This window comes from Cydia strobilella, chromosome 15 (genome assembly GCF_947568885.1).
Source record: "Cydia strobilella chromosome 15, ilCydStro3.1, whole genome shotgun sequence".
Lineage (NCBI taxonomy): Eukaryota > Metazoa > Arthropoda > Insecta > Lepidoptera > Tortricidae > Cydia > Cydia strobilella.
The window spans coordinates 1,276,036-1,298,105 of record NC_086055.1 but is presented as its reverse complement, the minus strand read 5'-3'; the positions used below and the strand labels follow the sequence as shown (position 1 = coordinate 1,298,105).

Below are 22,070 nucleotides of genomic sequence, written 5' to 3'. Positions count from 1 at the left end.
CTGTTGAGCACACCGAGCTTTTTTTCGAGGGTTTCGTACCATTACGCAAAAAACGGCAAAAAAATCACGTTTGTTGTTTGGGAGCGACATTTAAATATTTATTTTATTTTAATGTTTCGTTCATATATTCAGATTTGTGTATGAAAATGTGAAACTATTATTTCTAAAATAAATTATTCGTCCCTAATTTACACAAAATTTATACCAAATTTGATCTCATAGCAACAGATAGGTAGAAATAGAGGCAAACTGGACCGCAGAAGCCGACTTTTCCCCTCCCTTTTTGGGGGGTAGCCTGGACTTAATCTCGTAGCTAGTCCGTCAGCTCAGTTTTGTTTGTACCAAGGAATAATAAATAGTGTTAAACGATATCCCTTGAGGCCAAAGTGCATACTCACTTTACTTACTTCGCCTACTAAGAGGCAAATCGCGACTTTGTTATGGTTTATCGATCTTATCACATTACTAGATTATCGACATTCAATGTCGACCATTGCCTATCACTTTTCTGTCTGTGTACGTATTTAGAAACTTGACCCCGCCCCTAAAATTAGTGCGATAAGGACAATTGCAGCTTAGGCGAAAAATCCTTCGTAAAAATCTCAAAAATCGAGGTTTTGTACTCGACTGTTTCCTCCTCCAAAACTTAACCAATCGTAACCAAATTTGGAAATCTAAATAATTATGAAATTGTCTGTGTCGGACTGTTTTGATTTTTTGGCTAATTGATATCAGTTTTGAATACCACGCCTCTCATTGCGGCATAGTCAGTGAGGCCATTTTTGGCCATGTTTGAAGGGCTCTAGCGCCTTAAAAAACAAAAATATCAAAAAAAGCAAAACACACCGACACAGATATTGACAATATTAATCTGTGTTGAAAAAATCATTCCTCTAGCTTCAAAAACCATGGAGGAAACAGTCGAGTACGTTTGTATGGAGAAATGACCACTCCTGTTGGCTCTTAAGATTTGATTATTCTTACTGTAAATTATGTGTTAGATATAATTAGTAAATTGCTTCACCCTATCCGAGTTCATGTACCATAGTAATAAGTCCTAGACATAATTCATTGTACATGACTGCAATAAACGAATACGAATACGAAAAATTTGATTCTCGTTCAGAGGGCGCTACTAGCTTTGGCCTACTGTCGTATAGATGGCGTTGACGGTTTCGTTTGTTATTTAACAATTTTAACGCATATCAGTGAAAGAACATGGGTCAAAATCATAAAAATAATTAATGCAAATAAAAAAAAACATTTATCCATATTTAAATACATTTTATCGTATTTTTATAAATATTTGTTTTTAGTTTTAAAGTGTGTCGACAGATGGCAGTGAATTGACTGGGGTTACAAAATTTACTATGACAGTACCGCTCTAGTACAAGTTACTCCATGAAAAAACTAAACTTACAACTAAAACTAAGTTTAAAAAAATCATAGTAAATATGGGGCATTTTCTATAAAAAGGGACCTTATTGTCGATGGCGCTTACGCCGCACAGCGTCGCGCGGCATTGTATTTATATCGGAGCATCGTTTATAAGCGCCATCGACAATAAGGTCCCTTTTTATAGAAAATACCACATATTATATTTATCATGCACCTACCTCAGTCAAAAAAAGCCATGTATTCCTCAATGGAATTGGTTTTTGTGCGAGCTAAAGCAAAAGAGACGGTACACAAACCCAATGCAATTTCAATACGTCAAAATTTCGGCAGAGAATCGATCCATTTCAACGTAGGTATACTCAAATAAGTATCTCAAAGTTTTTCCTTTTCATGGTTCCAAGAACACGACAAAGATTTAAGAGTCCGCCTCTTACTGTAAATAGAAAGTTTTGGGATTTTCTTTTAACTTACTGATAAAAGTTAAAAGTTAGTTGAGACAGATTTGGGTACGGAAATACACGTAAGTATATTTGTGGACGCTTTTCTACAACAGTTTAAGTATTTTAGCAACTTTGACTGTTTGGAAGGACAGTTGTGACAAAAAAAGAAAGAAGAGGAAAAGGATGTTCGGCAGTACAGGATGATTTTTTAAATGGGTCAGCAAGGAAGGGTTTTTTTAAATCTATTTATTTGGCAAAACATCTTAAGAGACCATCTCATCTCCCTCGCGTTATCCCGTCATTTTGCCACAGTTCAACTTACTCACACAATGACGCATGCCGCGCGTACAGACGTGCCGTTCACACATAGAAACGCAAGTGATTTTTGATGTATAGCGTGTCCGCCAAGGCTAAGGCCAAGGGCTAAGGCCTGGGGCGGCAAAGACTGCAAATCCGCCACTGTATCTACAGCATCATGTAATCTGTGGTTAGATCGCGTCGTCGCTATATCATGTCGGCCATTAATTGCGATTTCCTCTAACGTTGATTTTTCGACGTCATTAGTCGAGAAAAGTCTCTAGTAAATGTTTGCTCGGGCGTTCGCTTTGGAATTATTTTTCTCCTTTTAACCCTCGTTACATGTCGCTATCTCTATATATTTAAATAAGTTTCTGGGAATGCCTGTTTAAAAATTTAATGGGTTAGAACAGCAGTTCTATTACATGACATACAAAAAGCAACATCGGCCTGGCAACGGTATTTTAATGCACTTATTTTTCAGCCACCCTGTATATACCTGGCTTAAACAGCAATTTTAATCAAAATAATTATCACAGAATTCACAGACCACAATAATACAAACATTTAAGCTATCTCTTTAAACACACAGAAGTCTTCAACATTTTACCCTAAATGTTAATATCAAATAAACAACACGGCCACATTACCCATAACTAGATTCCGTCCGAAGCAGGGGTTGTAAATCATTGGCACGTTTCAAATTAATTCACTACAGTACCTGACTAATCCGTGCGCAATCAGCTCGGCTTTTGTGACCGCTGAGGTTAATGAACTCGGGGGTAAATAATTTTGCACAGGTCTTTGGTAAATGAGTAACTAGTGTTAGTATACTCGAGTCATTTGAGTAAGGCTTTAATGCCCTGACCGGGTTTCGAACTCGTGACCTCCTGCAGGACTATGGTAGGGTCATAATTAGCAATAGTAACGGGTCTAACGCGATATATTTTTAAGGTTCCGTAGCCAAAGGGTAAAAACTCCGCTGCTGTCTGTCTGTCTGTTCGTCTGTCTCATGAACCGTGATAGCTAGATAGTTGAAATTTTCACAGAAGATGTATTTTTTTGCCGCTATAATAACAAATACTAAAAACAGAACAAAATAAATATATAAGTGAGGCTCCCATACAACAAACGTGATTTTTTTGCCGTTTTTTGCGTAATGGTAAAGAACACTACGTGCGCGAGTCCGACTCGCACTTGGCCGGTTTTTAAAAACAATTTACCTTTTTAGCGTCACTACCGGTCGGTAGTAGCTACTACCTATACCTATACCTACCTGCCCTGATCATACCTGCCATATAAAAGGGAATATAACGGCCTCCTACACTAAGCCTAATAGGAGGCCGTTATATTCCCTTGCTTCCCGAGATACTGAATCATATACAAACTTAAGCTAAAATATCTGAAAATATATAAAGGGTACACGGAAAGAACATGTCTAGTCACTTTTTTCGGAAAATGAGATTTTCATTTCAAAATGTAGAGCTCTTAATGAACTATTGGTTATATCTTTTGCTACCACTGTATAATATATGTAACACAACTTTTTTTTTAGTTAAAAAAGACCTGGTCACGGAATTACCATACATTTTGACATGGTTCCAAATTTTAAAACCGTTTACTCAAAATATTACTTAAGTGACTAGACATGTTCTTTCCGTGTACCCTTCATATGCACACTCAAGCAAAAACAAGTAACTATTTCTAAGTATAAACACTGGCTTTAATAGCGGGCTTCCAGTGAACGTAAAGATGGCAATTTTTAAAATTCCTACTCGTAAGTCCCCGTTTCTCGAGACGTGTTGCCATCGCTTCCCGCAAGTCTGCAGCTTACTAGAAAACGGAGCATAGTTTCTTGTTCCGACTTCTTTTTAAATTTATTTATCACAAAAAACTTAAATGGTATTCGCATAATTATATTCCGCCAAACTGAGGCACATAATATATATTATAATAGTACCAGGTACAGAAGATTCACTCCCTAACAAACTTACAAAACGCGCAAGGCGTAGCACACCGTAGCACAAGGCGTAGCGCACGCGTTCCGTGGCGGTGCACGGCAAATACTATGGAAAAACCTCAAAATTGAGGCGGCCGCAGGGGGATACCGCCGTTTAGCCAAAATATTTTTCGCCAAATTTCACTTCCCAACAAACTTATGGCATCAGTTTCATTTCCCAAATTAAATTTTAGCAAGTTTTTTACTTCGCAACCATTTCATTTCCCAACCCCATATTGCGAAATGAAAATGACGTACTAGGTTGGGTTAGGTTAGGTTGGATTATGAAAATTTGCGAAATGAAATTTTGCCAAATGATAATTTGCGTAAAATAGTTTGGGAAGTAATACTTTGGGAAACGATTTTTGGCAATACATTAGTAAACCGGCCGCAGGTACTTGTAGCGACGCTACGAACGCCTGACTGAGGACAGTTTGTTAGCGGATAAAGCGCTCTCCATTGCATCGCATCGTGTTGGCCGAGACTTAACCATTTTTTTCTTCATTCTAGTCTATTCTTCCATAACTTCTGATTCAAATAGCCCCTTAATAACGCTTCAATCTAAATTTAAATTCCTCTGATCATTCCTGGTTTAAATGTTTCAGCCAATGGCGTCAATGCCTGAGTAATTACCCAATTACCTAAACTGTTCAAGCACTTAACGTACCTAGGTTATGATCGATTTATGACCTAGCTTCTAAGATCACTTGCCCGCTAGATGAATCATATTATAATAGAATAGAAATATTTTTATTCGCAAACAGGTAAACACACACGAGACAATTTAAACAACAAAAACCGGCCAAGTGTGAGTCGGACTCGCGTTCCGAGGATTCCGTACATTACACAATTTTCAACAATGAGATGTCTAAAAATCCGTAGGGGTCGGATCAAAACCAAGTAATTAAGTACGACTCACGCTTAACTGCTCATTTCTAATAGATTTCCTGTGATCTATGTATGATCTATTTTGTATAATTTTTTCACAATTTTAGACCCAGTAGTTTCGGAGATAAAGGGGGGGGGGGATGGTTGGTAATTTTTTGGTTATTTTCTTATCAATCTATTTTAAGTTAAGTATTTTATATGTCAAAACATTATTATTATCTTATACATAGAACATTACTTACACATTTCACAGGAATAATTATATTAGGTACATTATTATTTTTGGTCAAATTATTTTTATATGAATTACTTACTGATTTATATTACATTTAATTATAATTATACATTTTTAATTAATTAGGTATCAAGAAAACAAATATATATTTAAAGTATTACTTATTTTCTATTACATGTAGTCAATATTACTGATTTATATTACATTTAATTATTATTATACATTTTTAATTAATTAGGTATGTATGTCTTAAATAGCTTCTAAACTATTTATTTTAAAATTACAAAAAAATATTATTTGAGATTCTCATAACGAGCTCTTTCCTATGATATGTAACACGATATAGTTAAAAAAAAACTTTATTTTTTAATTTTCTCATTTACTCCCCCCCCCTAGAAAAAAACCTTTATGTCTGAGCAATAAGAGCTAAAAAGTCGTAATTCGGCTCGGCGCACCGACACCTTTTTCGCGCTTATTGAGTAGTAATAAAACATTGCTACCGACTCCATTGCTGCCGCAAATGTCTAATGCAATGATGATATATGGATTATTGACATTTGTGGCAGAAATGCAGTAACGCTGATGCAGTCTGAATCCGAACGGTACCTTAAACGGTGTGAGATGTTGCGCGGCTCACAGCTATTATTTTTCAAGGGTGCATTATGTGTGACTGTGTTCGTAACTTCGTACACACACAGTGCAGTCACTGCAGTGTCTATGGCAAGACAGTCTACGCCCAGCTCAAATGCCGACGTCTCCTAGCGGACACCGTAGTGAATACTAATGCAGTTCGTCGGCACGTCAGGGATAATCATGCGGTAATTATTGGAAAATCAGGATGCGTATTCGTATTATAGTTGTCTATAATTCAGTGATCGCGAACTATTGGTCCGTGGTAACCTGTTTTAATGATGTGTTTCGTAATTAAGGATGAAGTATGATTTAATTATGATTTGCGGTTTATGCAAGTTACTTTTAATAAATGAAGCAAAATAATGTTAATTAATAAATATTATTTTGGGACAATCTTACAGCCCCTTAATCTCAATAAGGGTTGTGTTATTATTTAATTTTTAACAAGCAGAAACGTCTGCGATCGATGCTATTAAGCTTAGAATAAATTTAAAAAAGTGGAAAAATTACTGCCTTGGGTGAGACTTGAACTCACGGTCTCTGGATCGACCCATCCCCCCCCCCATAACAATAGGGTCCCCTAGACCCATATAGTGGGAAGATTTGCTGACTATGAATGAGGTCTTGGTGGCTCAGTTGGCAGAGCGCTGGAGTATCGATCCAGAGGCCGAGTTCAAGTCTCACCCAAGGCAGTAATTTTTCCACTTTTAAATTTGTGTTATTATTTATCAGAACGGGACTTAATCGTGTATAATTATTATAATAACGAGTAAAATTCGTGAGTTTAAATCAAAGCGGACGACTGTCCTCGTAAAGAGCTCCCTGTACCCGTACCATGAGTCACTGACAGTGTCAAAACTGACATATACGCTAAAGTCTACGTAATTTACTTTCTATACATCTCGCTCGCACTAACATGCGAGTGCGAGCGAGATACATAAAAAGTAAATAACGTTCTCGATAGCGTTTATGTCATTGCCAAACTGATGGTAGCCACACTGTTTCTATTTCAAGCTCCATCAGGTCTTAGGACCAAAATAAAACGATCAATACCTACTGTCTATTAGTACTAATTGTATCTTTAGATACCTATATTTAATTAACGGTTCTAATGATAGCTCAGACGCTAGAAGCAAAAGTTGGTTTCGCTGCGTTTGTCAGACCATTATATTTTGACCCCTGGAGTAGTAGTAAGTGTTTGAAAGCGGGGACCAAAATCTTAGCTTGACAACTACTGCCAACTTCAGTAACTAAACATCTTGACCTCGGCCTCGTTATATTTGTATGAATTTAGGGGCCAAGTTATACACTGACGATCATATAACATTTGCTAGGTGCGCGACGTGCTGCGAAGATACGGCCTTTTGCTTGTATGGCTTTTTGTACAAGTATTTGTTATTTTTCCGCTAGGTACCTGTCACTACACCAGCTTAAAAAACAAAGGCCCCGCCGCGTGTGTCTGTCTGTATCTATGTTGACGATAAACTCGAAAACTACTGAACAGTTTTAATAACAAAACTTCCGTGAGACATAGACATATTAAATATATTAATAACGGGTCACTCACGTGTTTTAAGTCGAAAACGCTCGACATGTTTCACTCCGTACCGAGTAGCGTCATCAGGAGCTTGCGTCGACGGTGACGGACCGGCGCAGACTGCTGGCTGAGTTGAGAGTTGTGTGCAACCCATCATTTGACAATAATGCCGTAAACGAGGGTAGTTTCTCGCCCCCCCTGCCGCCACCGGCGCCCGCGCCGAGTCATCGGGCGCGGAGGGCTGCGGCCCGCAGTCTGCGCCGGTCCGTCACCGTCGACGCAAGCTCCTGATGACGCTACTCGGTACGGAGTGAAACATGACGAGCGTTTTCGACTTAAAACACGTGAGTGACCCGTTATTAATATATAATTAACTACTGAACAGATTTCATTTGGTTTTCACCTATCAATAGAGTAATTCTTAACGAAGATTTAGGTGTTTAAAATATTACGCTTTACTACCCCTGTGAAGCCGGGGCGGGCTAGTTTTAAGATAAAGCGGCCACACTGCAATATATTATTTTGTTCAACTTTATTTCTCCTCACTAAGCGGATTACTATCGTAGCTCATTGTAATCTTTCTCAAACAGCTCTTGCTCTAAGAAATATTACGTTTTTAAAGAAAAATATTGTATTTTTGTGACTGAGGCCCCATTTAGATGGATCAAGAACTTACATAAAACATACTTTCGTTAATTTTTAGGGTTTACATATTTATACGACCAGCTGACGTTCTTTCCACCGCGATATAACCGGCTGACAGTTTTTTATTCATAATGCGATGACTGAAAAAATATTTTTTTACATGTTCATGTTATCAGCTGACGGGCTATCCACCGCAATAAAACCGGCTGACTATTTTTTAAATTCATGATAGCATCTAAACTATCATCTCATAAAGTATCAACCGGGAGGCGATGACTAACGATATATGCTCCTTACCCGCGGTCTATAATATACTTAGCGTATTTTGTATCGCTTTATTATTATCTGGTTCATTATCGAAAATTATTCCATAGGATTTCCTAGTTTACTCATAGAGCATGTCAAATATTTAGTCAAATCTGCCTTGATCCGGTCTAATCCTGTATTCTCGTGTTTCGCTGCTTTCACTCGGATTACCTTACAATCTGGAAATGCAAATGGGATAGAGAACGGAATGTAAGTATTTTACTCTTTTTGCTGGTTTGTTTGCATTTTTTGTGTTTCGTTCATTTTTAAGAAAGTCGAAAGCAGGAATTCAGCATTTATTGGATTGCATTTTTAAATATGAAAGTTAAAGCTGGTTAATATGGCTCTGTATGAAATCACATTTACAAACGGGTCTATCGCGAATTTATTTTGTTACCTTTATTTACCGACGTTACGACGCAGGTTTCACTGGTTGTGGTCGCGGCTAACTGACGTCCCAGCAAAATGTCAATACATAGATTTGTGAGCGTCACGTTTCATCGGACCGCGTCGCGTTTTAATAATGTGTTTCCGCCTTTAATATAGCAGCGTCGCTTTTGCTGAACCTATCTGTAAATTTTCTTGATAAATTCAGTGAAGCAATGAACGCCATAATCGCGGCAGTAATGTGGCGACGAACGTCACTCATTCGCACAAATGTACTATTTCTTAAAAAAATTACCGAACTGAAAAAACGAGCATCATTTTAATCTTTGAAAACACATCTCATATGGATGGTATAGAAAGGATGCCAATCTCTTATGGCAGAATTGTTGCAAAAGTGACCGCTTTCAGCTTTAAATAATAGTTCCTAATCTCTCCGGTGGCGCTAGTTAGGCTCTGGGACATGAGTATAACATGAACCATATAAGACAACAAATAACCCGACCAAATTACGTAGGTTGTTTTTGATAGTATTTCGGTGTATGGTGGCGCCGCCTAATTACTGTTTTTTGATGGACACTTTTCATACATAGAGATTTGGCTCCTTTATACCTATATAGTCTCCATGACATCTCCTCTTCTGTAGGATACAAATTAGTAACCATTAGCTTAAGAAGATGACAAGCCACATGTCAAGGAAATGTTACTTAAGGCTTTTTGATTTTATCTAAATGATAATAATATTTGGAATTGTAGCATTGACAAAGACATATCTCAATAGACGTCCCAAGTAATTTTTGCTATACCTCACCCGTCGACCCCTATGACAGTTCTTTAAAGTCTCTTTTGGTTTCTTTTAATAAAAAAATAATTGAAGAAATATGTTTTTTCTCCAATACCTATGTTCGGAAATGTTCCTTATTGTAGCAATAATAGTACGGGAAGTCCTTCTTTATGGTCAAATTCAAATTAAAAAATTCAAACCATTATCTGTTTTAGCGGACGGGAAGTTATTACTGTATTGTTTATTACTTTTCAAAAATATATTATGTAACCACTAAGAAAAATGCAAACTGACAATTATTACCTACTCGCCTATTGTACCGTTACCTACTCGCCTATCGCTTATACACATGATTCCTTCTGCGTGGTCTAGTCAAATACATATCTATAAATGTTAAGGAGATCAAGTTACCCTTGTGTATAAGATGTTGTGAGGCTTTTCCTGTATCAGTAAGTTTTTTAACGTTTGGTAGTAAGGTAGCTTTTTAAATATATTTTTTTTATATAAATGTACTGTCCGTGTGTAAGTTTAGTTTAAATATCAACAGTGATGTATACTAACGCTGCTGTTGCGTTGTATAAGGCACAAGAGAAGCCTAGCTTTTTAAATATATTTTTTTATAAAAATGTACTGTCTGTGTATAAGTTTAGTTTTAATATCAACAGTGATGTATACTAACGATGCTGTTGCGTTGTATAAGGCACAAGAGAAGCCTAGCTTTTTAAATATATTTTTTTTTATAAAAATGTACTGTCTGTGTATAAGTTTAGTTTTAATATCAACAGTGATGTATACTAACGCTGCTGTTGCGTTGTATAAGGCACAAGAGAAGCCGACAGAATTTGGTGAGCGTACGTTTGCAGTTGTTTTTGTAATATTAACTATGAGGTAAAACTAAAATACATCTAAAAACTTCGGCCCCTTTGGCATGGTGCCGAGGATGCTGGCTGCATTTCCCTGCTGTATTGCGATACTAATACGTTGCGCGAGGAAGCTGCCAGGTTTTTGGTCACGAAGTCGACCTAACCTACCTATTAAGACCTATTAAGCTTTTTACAATCTCAACTATGAAGTAATATTACAAAATTATGTTTCATGCATCGCGCCGGAGAGAGCCGCGCATTTTTTTAAATTTATTCTTATTCACATACTTCATTCCATTCACCTTTTTTTAAATCTGAGACTTTATGGTATAGTCTGGCAAACCAATTCAGTAGAAAAGGCGGCGAATTTGAAAAATGAAAAAAATTGTTTGGTCAGAAAAAAATCGTATATTTTTTCTGCCATAAAAGTTTTTATTTTTATTTTGGCCCTAAGGCGGATATTATTTGTTCATATAACTAGTGCATCTTAAGGTTTGGCTTTTGCTTTTAAATACTTCTTAAGTATTTTTTTAATATTTGTTTCAGCAAACGAGGAGGGGTGCTACCTAGAACACTTGAATAAAGTGATACCATATGGCGATTACTACCCGGAGAAGTCGTGTTATAAGTACACGTGTGATACGGATAATATTACGCAGACGTTCTCGTGAGTATTGATAGACATAGTGTCGCTATAAGAGAAAAGGGGAAGGTTCACCATACAAACGTAGTCTTCATTTTCCCCTCTGGATACGGGACGTTACAATTATTTTTTTTATACACAATTTGATGAACATCAACCGTTTGATTTTTAAATTATTGTTGTAAGAATTAGGAGCTTGTGACATCTGTATGAAGTTTGTTGTTAGCTAAGCAAAAAATCGAAAAAATCGAACGAAGATGCATAGCTATATGGTTAATGTAGGCTAAATTGTGTAAAAATATTTTCCATAATGTCAATATACAGGAAGGAACAGAGGACTACGATTGTATGAAGAAGTGATCGTCCACTATCGTCTTCAACGTTTGTAATGAGATCCATCAAGAGGATAATCCGTTGGATAGTCTGCTTAGACGCTTCAAGGAACCATTTGTTAAGCATACAATCATGCAGTAATCTCGTAAAATAGACGCGACTATCAGTTTATTCTTCCTAATTCTTGATACTAATCCACTTACACCATCCATTTTTAATACTGATCATCATCATCTTCCTCGCCTTCTCCCGTCATTTTATACTGATGTAAAATTTAAATATTTAAATTGTAGATGCGGCGTAGTGGAAGTAGACAAAAGATGTGCACTCGTCAGCAACGAAGAGGCGGACTACCCTGATTTCTGTCCAACTGAGATATGCGGCACCATTTCACCTGAGCATTTAACTGAAGAAAACGAAACTAAACCAGTGTTCGAAGAATCCAGTGAAGAAGGAAGAAGAATCCTGTGAAAGAACTAAATCACCAGAAGAATCCAATGAAGAAGGTAATAAATAACTACAAGAATCTAGTGATGAAGGCAGAACTGAATCGCCTGTGTTTAAGGAAAGCAGTGAGAGTATAACAACTGAAAGCAGTGTAGAGAAATAACCATCTCATGAAGGACAGATTAGTGAGATTCTAATTGCTGAGGAGAATTCGAATTTAAGGGGTTAGGTTGTGATTGTGACTGGATTAATAAGTTTAGAAATTATAAATTGTAACAAATATAAATTGTAATTTTCGTTATTCTGTTTACTGTTATGAATCCCAAATTAAAAATGTATTACCTCTTGCCTAATTTACCTATACAATAATATAATTATATTATGTCTGATTTTTTTCTTTAATTCCCTTTAATAAAAAAAAGAACGCAATAAAACGTTGCTTTACATATTATTTTCATACAGTGGCTATTGAAGTTATAGATCAGTCAAGGGCATAAATATATATACATTCCCAGTTTCAAAAATATGTGTACACTCTTACACCTTAGACAATAAAGTCGTGTTTACATATTTTTGAGCCATGTGTCTGGATCGATATTTTTGCCTTCGACTGTACCTACTTGCGCTATCACAGGTGAAAAACATATGACGTTTAAAATTATTGTTATTTGTGTGGTTTTCAAGCAAAAGGTACCACATTATCGCTTGCCATCAGGACGCTCTGACAGGTTTTTCGTATACAGATACAAGCAAGTTTCGTCCGTATGATAAGCGACAATGTGGTACCTTTTAATTGAAAACATCACATTTGTTTAAACAGTGGGAGAGGTGCCAATGTTGGCTATAAAACACAATGTTTTGCATATTAATTTATATTGCTGCACTTTTGTTGACCAAGGTGGACAAAATTTGTATAAAAAGAAAAAATGCATAAGCTGAGTATCTTAGTGGTTTTGACTTGTATTATGACATACGTTTTAGCTGCTGCAAGGGTATATCCCTATGAACCTAAACCACCTAAATATGGTGAGTCTTGTTTCTAATTTTTCTCTCTCTCTCTCTCTCTCTCAATTTGATAATGCTGAAATGTGTTTTCTTGTATTCTAATTTTTTTTTTCGTATGGCTTTTTGTGTTACTCTACTTCAGAGATTTACAGTTTGTAGATATTGTACCGCTTCCTTGGTTAAGGTGGTGAAATCCTCCACCTGCCCATGGTATCTGGTTAGAGGACAATCAAATACCGTGTGGTGTACGGTCTGCTCGGGTGCTCCACATCGGCATACTGGTGACTCGCTCCAGTTCCATTTGTGCCATAAGTAAGCACAGTTCCCAACTCCGGTCCTTATCCGATTCAGCATGCACCAGACGCGTCGGGGCTCCTCAAAGCCAGCAGGTCGAAGTTGTATTCTAATAATATGCCTTTATACAAAGATTCAAGTCCCGCACTAAAAAAAAAATTGACTTCCATACAAACTTTTAACCCCTTTTTCACCACCTTGAGGGATTAATTTCTAAAACGCTGAATTCAGTTTTCTTATCTTTCAATAAATTATCTTTTTACGAAGTTTCGAGTTCCTAGCTTATAATAAAATTTGAACCACATACAAACTTTCAACCCCTTTTTAACCCTTTTAGGGTAAATTAATAAATAAAAAGTTTTTAAATATATTAATAACGGGTCACTGACGTATTTTAAATCGAAAACGCTCGACATGTTTCACTCCGTACCGAGGAACGTTATCAGGAGCTTGCGTCGACGGTGACGGACGGTAAAAAGTTTTTGTTTGCAGCTTGCCGCGTCGGATGCTACTTAAGCGAGTTGGACCTAGTGTTACCGTACGAGATACCATATTATCCGAAGGGTAAATGCGAGGTGTTTAATTGTCAGCGAAGCAATGAAACTTACTGGTATTCGTGAGTATCTTTACTTATTCAGACTTTAACACAATACTAAACCAAGACAATCTGGAACATATTTACATCATGTCTCAATATAAGTAATAGATTAGAATCTGTGCAGTTTTTTGGAGTTACTCCTTAAGAATCGATTTTCATATACAGAATGTCCCTAGAGCCATTGGACACAGCTGAATTGTACATATTAGTTTATTTACTAAATACCCTAATGCATATAAATACTATTTCATCACACTCGCTCAGTAAATGTGGAATTGCACGCAGGCTTAGCGGGAACTATAGAAAAAGCGTTTTCCCTAGGGAGTTATGAAGTTTCTAGTATTATAATTAACAGTTTCTTGTCTTTATACTTCATTTTTGTATCGGAAGTGTGATGAAAAACATTTTGTGTAACTCGGGCGTAATAATATTGCAAACTCGAGTCTATTGTTAAAGTATAGGGATGCGTCAATAAAACTACGTGCTCGGATCAAGACTGACTCATATATTTCTGGCTCTTACCCACATGCATATTAATAATAATCACAACCTACCTACAACCCCCTTTTTACTTTTCTTTTCACAATTTCTGTATTTAGCTTAAGTTATATAATTAATCATTTTAATAATAATCACAACCTACCTACAACCCCCTTTTTACTTTTCTTTTCACAATTTCTGTATTTAGCTTAAGTTATATAATTAATCATTTTATTCACTAAAACGCAAGACCATATATCAGTTAAGTAACTACACATTCTCCTTTTACAAAAAGAAAAAAATAATAATTAAGTATAAGTTCACTCAATTTTTTCATGCAAAATCAGTGAATGCATTGCTGATAAAAAAAAATTTAGGTGTTCAAAACATAGTAATATTTAAATTACTAATTAACACTAAACGAATATGAACATATATATGAAAACAATATGAGTATTTACATATAAATAAGTATTACATATGTAATACTATCATTATACATCTTCATGTTAGGTTCTTAATTACGTAAGCAATAAACTTGAACGTAATTAATATATTGCAAGAACAAGTTGGCAATTTTATTTTTTATATACAGGTAATAATACTTATCACATACCAAAACTTTTGAACAATATAGGTAGGTAGAATACAAAACGTCATATCATAGCAATTGAATTTTCATACTTATTACATAAAATTATCTATATGGTAACATCATTCATTTATCAACATTTCAATACAGGCATCAGAAAATTATGTTTATTTTTATCCTACATTGCAGAACAATGGCAAATAAAACATCATGCAACACCTTATTTTATTGAATTTGATTCCATTTCATCAGGAATATATCGAGAATTTACAACAAAGATTTCATAATTTCAAAACACATTTATAATTAAGTGACAACATACCTACAGTGCCTACATATTTATTATAGCGGCTAAAACATTACTTAGGTATACTGATTATTTACTATACTACTTGATACAGGTTTTGTTTATCCAAATAAACCCGTTATCTGTATTGAATGGTTTTAATCTTATATGCTGTATAAAAACAATGATGAAGTGTCACTGAAAGTTGAACCTTAACGCTCCATGTACATATATAGGTCAAATTGTTTAGTACAACAATCCGTCTTCGAATCTGCACATAGTTTTCGACCCGGCCGCTAGTAATACCAATCAGGAGGAATCACCACCCTGCCAGAACGAGTGACATAATAATTATTATTTGGTACATGTTCGGACACTGGGGTCGTGTTGATAGCAGCACGCTGCGCGTGCGACTGCGGCTGCGGGGTGGGCGCATGCGCCCTAGCGTTATCATTATCACCCGATATTGTGATATCGTCATAAGGATTGGGACACACAGGTAACTCCGGACGATATTCCGAATCTACTATAAGATGACGCCTGTTTCTCACCAAAGTACCACCCTGCATCAATTGTATTAAATACGATCGGATACCTTTAAGATGTAAAATTGTGCCACTAACCCATTTCTTATCTACCCTAACCTTAACTTTTTGACCGGGCATCAATTGCTTTAAATCACGGGCCGTCTTGTCGTACTGCTGTTTTTGTTTAATTTGTCTCTTTTCCAACTCGGCCGTGACATTAATTTGGATCTTTGGATGAAGAAGTTGGGGTGCATACGGTACGATTCCACGAAACTTTCTACTATTCAATAACTCTGATGGAGATGCTAACTGATTAGTGATGGGGTTTGTTAAGTATTCTAACAGTGCCTGTCTGAAGTCGGTTTTTTCCACACTAGTTTTTTTAAGTATATTTTTCACTGTTTGCACGCTCCGTTCCACTTGCCCATTAGATTGGGCATAACATGGAGAAGAAGTTATATGTTCAAAACACCACTGCTGAGAGAACAGTTTAAATTGACTCGAGGCAAATTCGGGGCCATTGTCTGACATCACAATGTCAGGTATGCCCTGATGACTAAAAACAATTTTTAACTGCTCAATAATATGGCTAGACAGTAAACAATTTAACTCTATAACTTCCAAGAACTTACTGAAATAATCTACTACCAATAAATATTTTTTCTCCTTAAAGTGAAATACGTCTACCCCAACCTTTGACCATGCCCTCTCCGGTATCTCATGTGGTGTCAATGACTCCTTTCCATTCTGGTTTTTAAAAGTTAGACATGCTTGACAGTTTTTAATAAAATCCTCTAACTGGCTATTTATATTTGGCCAAAATATGGATTCACGCACTTTTAACTTGCATTTCTCTAACCCTAAATGCCCAATATGCACCCGCCTTAACATTTCCTTCCGCATAGCTACTGGAATAATAATCCGATCGCCTTTCCATGCCATACCATGCGCGACCGTCAATTCATCACGATAACCCCAATAGGGTTTCACCTGATCATCGACCTCCTGCTTATGCTCCGGCCAGCCTTCTATAATAAATCTTATTAGCGCCTGAAGCTCACCGTCATCCTGGGTCAACCTTTGTATACGTACAAAGTGCGAGTCGACGAGCGGGTTGCTAAGCAGCACGGCACACACCTGTGCGCGCGCGTCCAGTTGGTCGCGCGGCACCACATTTGGTGTACTCGCCGGATCCACCGCACGAGAGAGAGTGTCTGCCATATACATATACTTGCCTGGTTTGTATACAAGTTTAAAGTTGTAGGGCTGCAAACGCAGGAGCATTCTTTGCAACCTAGCTGGAGCTGAGGCGATCGGTTTACAAATAATACTTACCAACGGTTTGTGATCGGTTTCCACTGTGACATCACCTCGACCATAAATATAAGTATAAAATTTTTCACAGGCGTATACGCATGCGAGGAGTTCTTTTTCTATCTGCGCATATGCCTGTTCAGCCTTCGTTAAAGATCTGGAGGCATAGCATACGGGCAAATTGTCCTGTAGTAAACAAGCACCTAGTCCGTTCTTACAAGCGTCAACAGAAATCACCACGGGTTTTTTTAAACTGTAATACTGTAAAACCGGTACACTCGTCAGACACTGCTTTAAAATATTAAAAGCTTTATCATGCGACTCCGACCAATGCCATTCGATGTCCTTTTTAAGTAATTGCCTAAGTGCATGATTTTTGTCGGATAAATTCGGTATAAAATTACCTACATAATTTATCATACCTAGAAATCGTTCTAGGTCCTTCGTGTTCTTTGGGCAAGGCATATTTTTTATTGCCGACGTGTACGAGTCGTCGGGATATATGCCATCCGGGGTAATCTTATGTCCTAAGTATTTTATTTCAGACAGGCCAAACTTACACTTGTTTTTATTTAATTTTAAATTAATCTCACGACACCGATCTAATACTCTTTTTAACCTAGCATCGTGCTCCTCTTTCGTGCGACCGTAGACGAGTAGGTCATCAATGAATAAACAAACACCTTCCATGTCATCAAACTGCTCGTACATTTTTTTGTGGAATACTTCTGACGCCGAAGTTATTCCAAATGGCAAACGCAAAAATTTGTACCTTCCAAAACTCGTATTAAAGGTAACTAAATCGGTACTATCTTGGTGTAGACGAAGCTGCCAAAATCCTTGCTTCGCATCAAGGGTGCTAAAAAATTTGGAACCTCCTAGATTGACAGACATTTCATCCAACGTTGGCAATTTAAAATGCTCACGCCTAATGGCCTGATTCAAGTCCCTTGGATCCAAACATAGCCTTATGTCACCGTTAGCCTTCCTTACAACGGTCAAACTACTGACCCAATCCGTAGGTCCCTCAACTTTCGCAATAATCCCATCATTAACCATCTCGTCCAATTTATTTTTAACACTATCTTTCAAAGCTACCGGCAATTTTCGCGGTGCGTGTACCACTGGCCTTACATTTTTGTTCAATTCAATTTTATACACTCCCGGCATACACCCAACTCCTTCAAATACATCCGAATACTCCCTATACACATACCGTTCTATATCACTACCGGTATTACTTTCAATATCTAAAACCAATTTGACAACACCTAGCTCCGCGCATGAATCCCTACCTAATATCGGCTGTGATGTAGTGTCCACAACAATAAAGTCTAAGATATACATACGTTCCTTGTATTTTATTTTTAAACTACATTTCCCTACCACCTCGAGAGCATAGCCCGAGTACGCGCTCAATGTATCACCCGTCGAGGTTAAATCGCTCTTGTTCATACAAATTTGACTCAAACAACGAAGTGGTATTATATTTACATCAGCCCCAGTGTCCAATTTAAATTTAATCTTTCCCTTTTCAAACAACAAATCAATCCACCAAACACTAGAACTAGTACAGCAGCTTTTTACCTGATCATTGTTTTCCTCAGCTCGAACCTCGTGTACATTGCACATCCGCGAAAAATGGTCATAGCTGTTACACTTTAAACACCTTCTGCCGATGGCAGGACACCTTAAACTGCCATGGGGCAAACCACACCGCGAACACGACAAATTAGCACTACTGTTGTTGTTAGCATTATTATTGACATAAGGCACTTGTCGGTTAAACAGCTGATCTCGCCGCGCTGGACTCAGGCGCGGGGTCGCGTGAAAGCGGGCGGGGATCTGGTAACGGCCAGCACGCCCTCGACCCCTCGCCGCTCCACGATGCACCGGCGCTCCTCGGTGACTTACCCCCCAAATTTGATTTTGTTGACCACCTTCACTATTCCAATTGTACTCCGTATTATGCTTGGGATTATTTTCTACAACATATGCCTTATGTTCCACAGCCTCTTGCTTTATAGCCCCCGCTTGCATCTTAGACATCTGGGCCAAATTACAAATGTCCAAACATTTACCCAACGTCAGATCCGGCTCACGTAACAATCGTTCCCGTAGTGCGTCCTCCTTTATGCCACAAATCAGCCTATCTTTTATCAAATCCTCCATTAGCCCGCTAAACTCACAAGTGGCAGCCAGCTTCCTGAGCTCAAAAGCATACTGCTCGATAGACTCACTATCATGCTGAGAACGTGTAAAAAACCTGTGCCGTTCTATAGTTAAATTTTTCTTTGGCAAAAAAAACTTATCAAACCGCGCAATCAAACTCTTCAAAGTCGTGCATTCCGATTTAAACTGCTGGTGCACTTCACGAGCCCGTTCTCCAATAATATGTAGCAAAATATTAATTTGCACCTTTTCTTCCTTCTTCGATAACTCACACGCGGCGAAGTAAATATTAAATGCTTCCTTCCACTTAGTCCATTCTACAGACAAATTGCCAGAGGTCACATTCTCAAGGTGATTATCGAAAATAAAAGGCGGCGGCGGCGGCAAGATAGATTCCATTGCAAACAAACAGACTTGTTTGAATTTTTATTCTTTATTCCTATAATCTCACTGAACACGCACTCAAACTAGACTTAACGGTTCTTTTAAATCGGCTGCGCCATGTTAAAGTATAGGGATGCGTCAATAAAACTACGTGCTCGGATCAAGACTGACTCATATATTTCTGGCTCTTACCCACATGCATATTAATAATAATCACAACCTACCTACATCTATAAATCGCTCCGGTAAGCCGTCGCGATTTTGGGCCTTAATGCTTGTAAATTTGTAATCCGAGTTTGCTCCATCCCAGGAGGTGTACATACAATTTTGCTCTTTTACGATTTTTGGCTTGTAGATCGAAAACGGTACATCTGACGGAAAATTTGCTCTAATCCTGATAAAAATTGACATCTGAGGATCCGAAAAGTACCTTTATTCGTAGTCAACGATTGTAAAAAATGGCCGCCAGTTTGGATTTCTTTTTTTTTAGGTATAATCTTGTTTTTTTTTTTTCATCAGTGTCTGACCCACAATAACCTTGCTTGTAGTGACATTGTAATTGATGGTGGGTTCCTTCTAAATCGTGTGATTTTGTCAATCCAAGGTAAATGTATCTCCCAAGGCTCCCAAAATTTATTTACACCTCCTGGGATGAAGCACTCGGATTATACGCATTTAGGACCAAATGAAGGTATTAAAACGATTACCAGCTTGCTGGAAATTCATTCCTCAAAACGCTTTTGTGGATCTACTTACATAATTTGATTGGGCTAATTGTAGTAACATATTATTTATTTATATCGCAGATGTGGCGTCATAGCAGTATTGCCTGGTTGTCGCATAGTTGAAGATCGCTCTAAGCATTACCCTGACTGCTGCAGTAAGGCTGTATGCGTTACAACAACTACGCAGCCGTCAACTGCGGCAACCTGCGACGATTCTGCAACCACTAAAGCTTCAGGAACAACTGAGGCATAAACCTAAAATACACTAAATATAAATAGTTTACCCATCAATCTAAATACGTATTTACGTATTAAACGTTAAAATCGAACATCAGTATTTATTTGATAAATAGTAGCCTTTTCCAAGAGCTGTCCTGTCTGCTGTAAGTCTATACGATATACGATACTCGTACAACAACTGAATTAACTTTGAATTTAAGCCAGGAAATAAATGCCCAAAAAAAGGTATAGAAGGAAATGCTTGGAACACAATTTTTGACTTCGTAGCTTTGTTTGGACTAGTTAGGAGGTGAACATATCAAAAGTCCCCGGCTATAACCCTGGTGCTGGGGGGGAGAGGGGGGGTTTGAAGGTTCCATTTTTCGGTTTTTCGATTATGTCTCGGAAACTATGCGTCAGAGCGACTTCGCCACATACAAAATGAAAAGAGATTTAATTTGTTACAAGTTTTATTCACAAAACTTCCGTGAGACACAGACATATTAAATATATTAATAACGGGTCACTCACGTCACCCCCTATTTATACGAAAACGTTACCAAACCCGGCCTAGCAGCTTTACTGATGTAGATAATCAAGATAAAAATGAGAGCCTAAATAAACCTTCAAGAGCGGATATCTCAAAAACTATACAAGATATCGAAAAACTTGACTGAATAAAACTTGTAACAAATTAAATCGCTTTTCATTTTGTAAAAGTGGCCAAGTCGCTCAGACGCATAGTTTCCGAGATATAATCGAAAAACCGAAAAATTGAACCTTCAAACCCCCCTCTCCCCCCCAGCACCAAGGTTACGGCCGGGGACTTTTGATATGTTCATCTCCTAACTAGTCCAAACAAAGCTACGAAGTTAAAAATTGTGTTTCTAGCATTTCCCTCTATACCTTCTAATTGCTTGGCCTAATTGACCAGAAAATGATTTTCAAACTGATTTGGATTATGTTAGGTTAAATTAAAGTTATGAATCAGACATACATACGTACAGGTACTACTAAAGTTATAACCGTATCCTGGTCAAAAGTAAATGGCATAGGTATCGACCACAGATATCGCTGCCCCAATATTACAGGAATCTATGTTTCACTTTTATCGAACTGAAATTTGAACTTTATCATAGTGACATTTAGTCGAATTTCAATTATCTTGAAAATGTAACATAGAACCCTGTAATATTGGGGCAGCGATATGGTATCGACAGAAGTATACAGCTATTTCACAACAGTTGTTGGATGGAACAGGACAGGAAAGATGAAAAATAAATTAAAGATATAAAAAAATCCTAGAGAGAATGGGAGAGAATCGTGCTGTGAGAAGAGCGTACTTGGGTGGAAAAGTCCATCCAAGTATCCAAGTACCTACCCAACATATTTATGCATAATCAACCATTCTATGTTGTTGTCGACACCGGTAGTCCTTAAGACTTGACGGTGATTAGTTTGACTCTGAATGAACATTATTCATGTTAATTAGTGGTAAGCGGTGTGGGCCACACATATTGTAGACATTGTAGTAATTAGTATAATATGTATTACTTGTAGTGGCTGTTTGTTTACCTAAATAAAAAAATAAAAAATAAAAAAAAAGTTCGTCTGGGCGTCCCAGATACCGCTAGAGTGACGA

At 37.4% G+C, this 22,070-nt stretch overlaps 3 protein-coding genes across 3 annotated transcripts in view; 1 reads left to right on the top strand and 2 right to left on the bottom strand.

The window, feature by feature from the left end:
* Nucleotides 1–9,320: 9,320 nt before the first annotated feature.
* Nucleotides 9,321–22,070, bottom strand: part of LOC134747783 (uncharacterized) — a 50,918-nt gene continuing 38,168 nt past the window's right edge. The window contains exon 4 of the transcript XR_010128357.1: nucleotides 9,321–9,374. The gene's annotated coding sequence lies outside the window, so the exon portion shown is untranslated. The remainder of the gene's footprint in view (nucleotides 9,375–22,070) is intronic.
* On the top strand, nucleotides 10,283–11,871 carry LOC134747698 (uncharacterized). Its single transcript, XM_063682307.1, has 3 exons — nucleotides 10,283–10,391; nucleotides 10,956–11,076; nucleotides 11,679–11,871. Exons 1-3 carry the CDS (start codon nucleotides 10,292–10,294, stop codon nucleotides 11,854–11,856), a joined length of 399 nt encoding a protein of 132 aa, XP_063538377.1. The 5' UTR covers nucleotides 10,283–10,291; the 3' UTR covers nucleotides 11,857–11,871.
* Nucleotides 15,388–19,639, bottom strand: LOC134747706 (uncharacterized). The gene is made up of 2 exons (XM_063682317.1): nucleotides 18,516–19,639; nucleotides 15,388–15,414 (listed from the first exon to the last, which is right to left on the bottom strand). Exons 1-2 carry the CDS (start codon nucleotides 19,497–19,499, stop codon nucleotides 15,397–15,399), a joined length of 1,002 nt encoding a protein of 333 aa, XP_063538387.1. The 5' UTR covers nucleotides 19,500–19,639; the 3' UTR covers nucleotides 15,388–15,396.